The sequence below is a fragment of the Formica exsecta genome, unplaced genomic scaffold (assembly GCF_003651465.1).
Source record: "Formica exsecta isolate Colony F162 unplaced genomic scaffold, ASM365146v1 scaffold33, whole genome shotgun sequence".
In the NCBI taxonomy this organism is placed as follows: Eukaryota; Metazoa; Arthropoda; class Insecta; order Hymenoptera; family Formicidae; genus Formica; species Formica exsecta.
In genome coordinates, this window is record NW_021850553.1 from 1,484,395 (window position 1) to 1,494,740 (window position 10,346).

Sequence of the window (10,346 nt, forward strand, 5' to 3'; positions counted from 1 at the left end):
TATATACATATAATTAATATTAATTTATTATACGTACCTATTTAATATATTGATGATGCCAAATATAAATATCTTTGGTATTTATTTTTATATGAACTAAAGAAATGATAAGAATTTTAATATATCGCGTCTAACTCATTTTAAAAAATCGATATAAAATAAGTTTATAAAATTTGTCATATATAATGGGTAAAATTATTATTATTTTTTTTTTACATTTATACTGTTTAGACTAGCAAGAAAATCATTTATATAAGGATAATTATAAATAATCATATATAAGTTTTTATAATATATGCATGCATTATTATATAAAGTAAAATGTATATCTTTCTCTAGAGTAGTTTCTTAAGAATATTTATGTGAATATTCTTTTGTGCACTATGAAATATTGTATTATATATTCTTTTTCTGTTTTATATGTGAAGAATATTGAAAACAAAAAATTGAGAAAGGCAAAGAGAAAAACGAAGATGTATCTTTGTACATCGGTTTATTATTATAGCGGTATTTTGACACTGGTTATTTTAAGAAAGATAATATTTAGCCTCTTCGTTATTTGTCTATCTGCTCTCGCTCTCTCTTTCTCACTCTCCCTCTCTCTCTCTCTCTCTCTTTCTCTCTCGCAAGATGTGATTCTCTCTTTCATTTTTGTATTTATTAAGAAGTCTTGACGGCTCACCAAGCTTAGTGGAATTAAGTATGGAAGCAATATTTCTGTACATCCCGTTTTTTTACTGCATTCGCGAATGGTTTTTCGGATTATCCTTCTTTCTTTTTCTTTCTCTCTTTCTCTTACACACTCGATTTTTCGTACATGCACACACTTTTCGATAAAAGTCTAATTTTATCGTTCAAGCATACTATTTGCCACCGCAAATTTTTCGCACTTTTTTTCCTCCTTTTTCCTACATTCTGCATTATTTTGGCGCTGTCCTACCTGTTTCTCTACCACGTCCACGTTTTTCTATCTTTTGCTAGCCTTATGCTCTCTTCCTACTTTTATTACACTCGCACTTTATTTCAGTCACAATATAGTCTTCTTAGGAATTGAGCGTACCGCGAAGAGTCAAACTCTCGAAACGCGGCATGTAACCATTATTATTGTCACTATGTCCAATTTATCGGTCTGATTTTAGACAAATAATTAAATCGGTAAGTCCGCTTACTCGTGAATATTGTCACTTGATTACGACACGTGTGCAATACCGAAGATGTCAGAAAATATTAAGCACTAATGTCGAGAATTTGGCGAATTTAGACTTCTCGTATATTATTTCATTTAGCTGTTTTCATTTGTGCGTTTCTTTTTACAATTGGCAATTTATTATCATGAAGGTCTCGCGCGGCATCGATCAACCGCGATGCACGATTCGAAATTGTGTCGAATTTTTCGCACGCAGTTTTTTCCCCGAGTTTTTAGTTTGTAGGATGCGTCCTGTATTTTTCGGCATGTGTTGCTCCGGATGTGTTTATATATGTCAAACTCTATATAAAATGGCGCGGTGATTCTCGTTCGTGCTTTTAACGTCTTGGTTACAATGCTTGACGTCTGCATCTCCGCTGTTGATGGAGTTTGAACAGTGTTATCGTCGGATAATTTTCACCGGATAGATTATACCGATATCGACATTGAAATGATTTTACAAAATTATTCATGATTTGCAAAGAACTCGATATGCCAGATACATGCGTGTGATTACAGAAACTGATTTTATAAGTAACACTATTTTCTATATGGATATTTTTCTCTGATTATGAATTTTAGATTCTCGGTAGTCTCTCGGCAATGTTATGCCTTTCTCTTATTATTTACAGAAGATTGAAATCATCGTTGAATAATTAATTATTTTTGCAAGGTATTGCCTCGTAATCCGCAACGTATTGGCGGTTTCCGAAGCGATACGGATTAGCTCGGAGTATCTCGTTCCCAACTTCGACGTTTAGTCGCCCGTCCTCTTCTCTGTGGTTTCCCCAGTCAGGAGGATGCTTCCAACTTTCTGATTAACACTTTAGTTATCGTGCTCGGCAGATCCATTTAGATCTCGTCACAATAACAAGATGCGCGCCTTTGATCAGCGATATATTGCGCTTGTTACTTGAAAATTTTTCTCAGACACACGTCGATCAGCCGTAATTTTCTTCGTGATTGTTGAGGCAACGTCGCCGACGCTTCTCGGTCGCGATTCTCGATGTCTAATTGCCTGTCTCTTTCGAACAGACGAACATATTCCGATTCGGGTCACCAAAGGTCCGCGGTAGGCGTGAGAGTGTGCACCTCGATGTTTTCGTGGCGATGATACCGATCCGTCCGATGCACGGTTGCTCTTCGCGAAAGGACGACGGTGAGCGCCGCGACAGCGCCGAGAGCCGCGCCGACCAACACCAACATTCCGGGATGAGCACCGGCGGATAGAGCTTCGGAGACTCTAGCGCCGGCTGAATCGGTCGCTCGGCTGTTCAATTTCTCCGCTATCGTTTTCGAATCGTCCGACACCGCGCTCTCCTTTGCCTTCTCGATCGTTTTTCCTTTCACGTGCGAAGTCGCCGACGAAAGAATCTCGCCGTCGCCTGACGCGGCAAGTTTGCTCGTTTCGTTTTTTCGCGTCTCGCCGTCGGCCCGATTATCGAAAGTTTGCGGAGGCGATTCCGCGTCTTCCATTCCTATAATGGATAGCTTGGGGTCGTGCGGTGCTCGAGAGGCCGACGGAATGACGGCGTTCTTGATTAAATTCTGATCCATCGAGATACGATTTGTTTTATCGCTCTTTCGACCCGGTTCCCTACTCGTTCGCGTCGTGATTGACGATGTTACGTTACGGAAGGACGTCGGTGCCTCGTAGATTCGCGATGGTTTTTTTTGTATTTTCGTCGTAATGGCGGTTTTCGCGGACGAGAAAACATTCGAATCAGCTACACCTTCGACTTTTGATTCGGTTCTCGCGTTTTTTTTAGAAAATAATGCCGGAGGATCCGTGATGTTGCGCTGAAAATTCGCACCTTCGATATTGGAAGACGATACTGTGACGTTTGGCTGATCAGTGAAGACGACAGATGCGGTAATCGAAATGCTCGTCGTTGCCGTCGTGATGGTTGCCGCGATCGTGGAAATGGAATTCGGCGGTGGTGGCAGCTCGTGCAAAAATAATCCCGCCAATTTCCGCGGACTGAAACATCGAGCCGGTTGGTTCGATTGTTGATTCGATTCGCGGTGCTGTCTAATCCATTCGCCCAACCAGTAGAGATCTCCCGTGCAATTCCAATTGTTTTTGCCGAGCTTAAGAACACGCAGCTGCGGCAGCATAAACGCGAGATCGGATCTAATGCTGCTGATGTTGGTCGCCGAAAGATTTAGCTCTATTAGGCTCTTACAGGCGGACAATGCAGCGTCATCCGCCAATAATTGTCCCGCAAGAACCGGACTACGCGACACGTCTAACATTATTAGTCTCTCCGGTGTCGGTACAGGGAACGCCATATCACTTTGTTCTTCCTGGTGTCGTTGAAGCGATGTTAGACCCGACATCCGGAGCTTGGCCAGATTACTCGGCCCACTTAGAGTATTAGTTGATAACGCTTTGATAGGATTATCGGATAGATCCAGTTCGGCGAGCAGAGGCAGTTGACCAAGTGCGCCTACTTCGATCTCGCTGATGTCATTATCGTTCAATGTCAGCGATCGTAGGTTGTACAATCCATTGAGATCGTCGAGCTTTAGCGCAGTTATCGCGTTTCGTTGAAGCTTAAGCATTATGAGACTGCTTGGCAAACTTCCTGGTATTTTCGAAAGTGCGTTTCCAGACAGATCGAGCTCTTCTAAAACCTCCAGCCGCCCTAAAGCGTCGTTCTCGATATCCGTCAGACGATTATCGGCGATATCTAACATACGTAGCAGGGGATAACTGTCCAAGTCGCCGCTGCGGATAGTAGTCAGTTTGTTACCAGCAAGTCTGAGCGCCCTGACTGATCTCGTTAAAGCGGCTGGAACTCTCGCCAATCCAGTTCGAGATGCGTCTACCGTCTCTAATCTTCTTCCGGTACCCAATAATAGAGATACATCTCTCTCTTTTAGCGGATTTTCCGCGAGTCTCAAAACAGAAAGCCCCGATAATGGTTGCAACGTTCCTGAGGCCGCTCTGGCCAATCCATTTCTCGAAACGTCGAGTTCTCTCAATCTGTCGAGACTTTCGAACCACCTGGCGCCTAAAACTTGTAATTGGTTGCCGCTCAGATCGAGTTTCTGCAAGGAATATAACGGCGTAAGCGCGCTATCCGGCAAGTCTGCCAACCTGTTGTCCGATAGATCGAGAAATTCCAATCGATCTAAACCGCAAAACGCCTTCTCGTCCACTATGCCGATCGCGTTTTTACGTAAGCTCAAACGCATGAGTCCGGTGAGCGTCCTAAAAGAACCGACACTAATGTCCGACAACGAGTTATCCGATAAATCGAGGCATGTCAGCTCACTTAGATTCACCGCGTGAATCATTAGCATGTCCTTTACTTGCGGCAAATTGTTGCACGACAGATTCAGCGACCTCAAACGCTCGAAACCGCGCCACGACGTGTTTAACGATACCAACGAACAATTTGTCACCGCGAATTCGATTAAATACGGCAGCGCTTCTGCCGTTACGTCCGCTAGTTTCTCCGACGACGTATCGTTCGTCCCCGACGTGTCGTTCATCTTGAGATTATTATCCGGGATATCGATCATCCCGAGATTTTTCACTAGATCGGCGGTCTCGAGCTCGTCCAAGAGAACAGCGATGTCCGTTCTCTCGGCGCTGTTCACCGAGAAACTTCTCACTCCCACGGGTATTTCCGATAGACCGGGTACGCGTCCACGACACGTCACGTCTAACAAAATCGGCGCGAAGTCGTTTTTCTCGACACCATTCTGGTGATGACACTCGCAAAGGTCCGGACAGGCGGAACCGCTCGCCATCAAGGCGAGCAGTACTAACGGAAGCCACATCGCTTCCAAGGCGACGTCTTCACATCTCGTCCGCTGTCCGGTGGGATCTCGCGACGCCGCTCGTCTGCTCGCGGGCAAAGTGACGAGACAACGACGATATCGGGAATCGCGACAACGCGTGCCGCGAGTTCATCTACGGGGCGGAATTGACGTTGCACGATCGACGATGCTATCGACGATGATGGATGCCGCCAAAAGCGTTATATATAGATTATATATATATATGTGTATATATATATACGAATGCCAATACCGGCGAGTACTATCGGTCTCATCGAACGTGATGTCCATACGAAGGACTGACAAACACTGCGGCGCTCGCGCGACTCGTAGCTGCACCCGCCACCCTCCGCGCGTCGTTCCTTTCCTCCCCTCCTCTCTACCCTACGTTTCATCTTCCTACCTACCCTTCCGCTGGTTTCTCTCCCTCTTGCACCCTCATCTCGATCCCCTCTATCTTCCGACACTCGGCTGTGTGCCGCCACCTACAACCATTTCACCCTCTTCTGCCGCACGTATATTCCGTTTCTCTCTCTCTCTCTCTCCCTCCCCCCCCATATATATATATATATATATATATATATACACATATATATATCAGACCTGTATACAGGTATATAACTGCCACTACTACTACCATCACTGTCCTCGCCACCACTACCGGCAGCCGTCGCTTTTGCTCTCGAACTCGATAAGAGGCGCGAGCGCGCTTGCGTCCTCTGACAGCGTACTGACGCGTAAAGCCGGTATTCTACGATTTCACCAACAGTCCTTGCTACCGGCCGTCTCACTAACTACTGCCTAGCAAAGCTTTTATTTTTTTTATAATCTTGCTCTTTGTTAAATCTGAATTTGTTTTTTATCTATTATCATTTTTTATATTGCAATTATTTCGCACATATTGCTCTTAATATACTTTTTGACGAAGTCAGAAATACATAAAAGACAAATGTTCTTGCTGAAGAAGCAGTTTCTCCTCTTTCTTTATGACTTTTTTTGCGCGATAAAATTTTTTACCGTTCTCTATATATATTTGTGTTAGTCGATAGCGCATGATCGCTTGTCAGGTAATGACATAAAATAGTGCATATATCAGGGCTATAAAAAAATAATTGTTATCTCGTATAGAGTTTCGCTTGCTTGAACATTTAATGCAATTAGCGAAGTAGCCAGCGCATGTGGTTTACCATCATTCTTGGAACAACCACGAAGAGGTCACGTTCTCGGAAATATTATAGATACTCGTTAAGACAATAAGCACGCACTAAGTTACTAATCCAACTAAAACTTCGCCGGCAGTTTCATGAGTTTTAGTCGCTAGTCGGTTTTCTTAGATTCGATTCGCGTGCCGAGGTTACGGAGGCGCAAAGATGCAATTCTCACGAGATAAGGTGAAAGGTCAGATAATATCTCCTTGCACCTATCCTATACATGCCAAGTGCTATATTATTTTATTATGTTATATAATATGGTATTTATTTGTTATATTTTATCACATGAATTTTTTCATTTGTCAGATTAATTTATTTTGGCATTCCAAAGGATAGCAATCCAAGTTTTCTTTTTTGTTAACATTCTCGCAGAATGCGTAGCCATATTTTATCATCATCACTTTTTTTCAAATATTTCATTTCCGATATTTTTTTGAGCATTGATATTGCAGAACGACCTGATTACATCCGGTATTTTCAGTAAAAGAAGATTATGGATATATGTTCTTTTAAAATAGAAAGCTTATTTTAGTTTCTCTAAATTTTATCGTTAATTGAATCCACGTATCATGTTTTTATAAACGTTGGTTTTAGTTTATTTTACGTCTTCGTTAAGCTTGATTGTTGGGAGACTATTTTTATCAATATAGGTAACGTTGAAATTTATACAGGTATATTGTGGTTGTTGTTTTCTCGAAAATATTGTTTGTGTGAATTGCTAAATTTTTTCTCTTTGCGTCTAGGTGAGATTTTGTAACATAAAGTGAAGGAAGAGGGGAAGTTTGATTTATTCTTTGATTTATTCATAAATGCAATTCATCTTTTATAAAATAAGAATATATTATTTTTGTTTCTTTTTCCTGTTCACATTAAAACATATGATTGAGCTATTATTGAGTATTATTATTTTTGGATGTTCGTTATGAGTTAATTGTATGATTTGATTATCTTGACTAGTGTTTTATATAAAGAATAAAAAATTTTAAAAGTCTTGAAAACTTGAAAAAACACAAATTACTTGAGGTAAATTTACATCATTCTACTAACAATAGAAATATCAGAATAATGAAATTATATATGATACGTTTTATATATTTTAGTTGAATTTCAGAGAATTAAGGAAATATAAACTTTTAATATTATGTTTTTTGTGATAAAGTTTAGTAGAATATATACATAATATAAAGTTTGCATGTCCTCTTATAGTACACTTGTATGCTTTCTTTGTAAAATCGCAAATACATAATTCACTTATAGTGTGTATTCATAGATAGATTTTAAACCAAAATATCAGTCAATAAGAGTACTGTGCAAGTTTCTCATAAATATTTAAAATATTCGATAGAGTGTTCAAGGAAAAAAAGTTCCCAAGTTACCTTCAGGATATTTACGTACAATTCATCACCCGAGAAAGAATATTTTTCTTCTGCTTTGCTCGAGCACTTAATCCGCCATTAGTTTAGAGAAACACTTGTATAGTAAGTACTTAATTACTGCGAGTAGTGTACATGTAAAAAGTCGACCGTCGAAAATGCGAATGATTTTCAACAGTCGAGCATTCAAATTCAACGCATGCTTTCGCTCACCGCCATTGATCGTTATTTCGATGTCAATTTCTCACGCGCCTCACCTACTGAAAGATTGATAAAGACAATTTAAGAGTCCAGAGCATCCTTTTTCCCTCGGCATCAATGCCAAGAATTCGCGTTGATCTTGCGATACCCAAGGAAATAGAAAATTCCTGGTCTCAAAGTAGGACGCGGTTGGACGCGGGAACGAAAGGAACGAGGACGTGCTGGCGAACACGTCGAGGTCTCTTTTTTAGATAGGGTTTACCGTGGTGGCAGGAAGTCACGACGAAGGACGATAACGGGTAGACTCGTAAATGTTGACTCCCGTATAACGCATTCTTTATATCCGCTGTAGTTATTCGCGCTCGTACAATTTCTAGTGTCCTGCTCGAAACGAGCCGCTCGGCCGTTTTTAAGGGACTAGAAACGAAACCGAATGACTATTGTAATCTGCTATAGTGTGGAAGTAGATATATCGGTGTATCCTTCTTTAGAGCAGCCTCGCGATCTCGTTCGAACGAGATATGGCGCGCGCAGACCTTCCATCCTACCCAAGATGGAGTTTTAATGCATGTATTTTACAGGACAAGAAGTATAACTTTTACTATCTTGATGCACAAAGTCAAACAGCAAAAAGACAAATGGCAAGTCGCAATTTGCAAGCTAACCTTGTAAAATAAAACGTGTCTAACAATATTAGAATGCGACGACGATCATTATTTTGTACAATATATTTCGACATCGTCGAATTATTATTAAATTGGATAAACGTTGTTTACATTATGAAAACAGCTTACTATCTTAAAATTGAATTAGCAAATTAACCCTTTATTTTATGACAGACATTAGCTATAAGACTGATTTACAAAAACAATCGTTTAAAATATTAACTGTGCGAGATGATGTCTCAGGTATATGATATCTTGAATTTTTAATCAGTGTTACGACGTCTCTCATCCTGACGCTAGTAACTAGTAAATCGCAACATTAATAAATGTAACATTGTTACATGAACGCGAGTAAACGCGTGCGCAGATTTTAGCACGTACAATACGGGCGATTCGGAGTAGCCGGAACGCGAGACAGATACAAATGTGGCTGGAGATGAGTAAGAGAGAACGAAGGTGTCTAGGGGGTCATTTGATATCTCTAGATAAAATAGGACCAGCGGAATGGTCCAGAGATAAAGGCGAAGGTAAAAGGAAAACTGCGGGTCGCGTAGAGAAATGTGTGTCAGAAGGTATAGGGCTGTTCTTGCAGAGCTAAACGTGTACGCGCGTGTACAAGTTGAATCTTTCTTCTCTCTGTTTCACAAAGACATACTTAGTGTAAGAGATGCGCAGCATCTAGTTGCAGAAAGCCTGGAAAAGAGGTTATAAATGTGTGTTTATACATTTATTTAAAATAATGCAAATAATAAAGAATATTTTAAGATTAAACCGTATAACTTTCCTCGTGTATTAGATATATAAATCGAGCTTTATATTTGCATTGTCATATTGAACGTAAAGCGATATCAATACGAAATTCCAAAAATAAAATTTGTATACACGTTAAAATTATTTTCTGCGTTATGGCCTTATATTATACGGCTCTTTAAATATCTAAAATTATGAATATTTTATGTCGTATAATATTTATCTATATTACTTTCTTTTATTTTTATACTAGTTTTATATATTTATATAAAAATTACATGTTTTAGTTTATATAAAAACTATGTATTTAACAAATTACATTATATAAAATTACATTAATTATCCATGTACAGTTCTACTTGCATGCGAGTAATAATCATTAGCGCGTCTTTGTTATTTCTAGCCTCGAGACTTCTCTTTTCCTTCATTCACAAGCATTCGCTGTTTCCGGTATTTTACATTTTTGCGGCTCCCACAATCGCTAGCAGAATCTGTAGAATTGAGAGCACCGGGTGAATCATGCTATTGAATGCAGCGCTGCCGCTGGCATCGAATTCTCACGACAGGGTATTATTCCCATTTCGTATTGCCATGCCCATTTGCTGTGCGCCGAGGCATTTTCTTTTGGCTCTTTACATGGACGAATATTACGTCCAGTAAACTATAGAATAGACTTTAACGACGCTATTTTTCTCGCCCATGTATAAAATGTACTTAATTCTTTTTGATCGTTTTTAATACATGTATATGTACGCATTTCTGTCAAACATAAACTTTGTGCTACTTTTTCATTGATCAATATTCTTGAATTTAATAGATGATTTGTACAATAATAATTGTTATAAAGATAATAACAGTATGCTATTATAATATAATAAATATTTAAATTACAAACACAGAAAGAAAAGAAAAAAGAATGTTTGCAACAAAAAAATATATAACGACCAAAATACATAATTGCTGTACACTAAATTTCAGACAGGTGGAACGTTTTTGTGACATAAATCGACCATATATGATCTTTTTTTTGGAATATGAGAGCATAACTCGATATTCCGTAAAAAAAAAAACCATTTAGTTTTTGTTTTTACAGTTGTTTGTACAATTATTGAGTTAGAAGATATCATATCTCAATTAAATTTTTTCTGTAAATTTTACGTTTTTGGAA

At 39.4% G+C, this 10,346-nt stretch overlaps 2 protein-coding genes across 2 annotated transcripts in view; one reads left to right on the plus strand and one right to left on the minus strand.

The window, feature by feature from the left end:
* The window catches only part of LOC115238207 (protein timeless homolog), a 114,979-nt gene that overhangs the window by 38,482 nt on the left and 66,151 nt on the right, over positions 1-10,346 (plus strand). The gene's annotated exons all lie outside the window — the stretch shown is intronic.
* LOC115238208 (insulin-like growth factor-binding protein complex acid labile subunit) lies at positions 477-5,319 on the minus strand. The gene has a single exon (XM_029811814.1). The coding sequence runs from the start codon at positions 4,976-4,978 to the stop codon at positions 2,243-2,245; it is 2,736 nt and encodes a 911-aa protein (XP_029667674.1). The 5' UTR covers positions 4,979-5,319; the 3' UTR covers positions 477-2,242.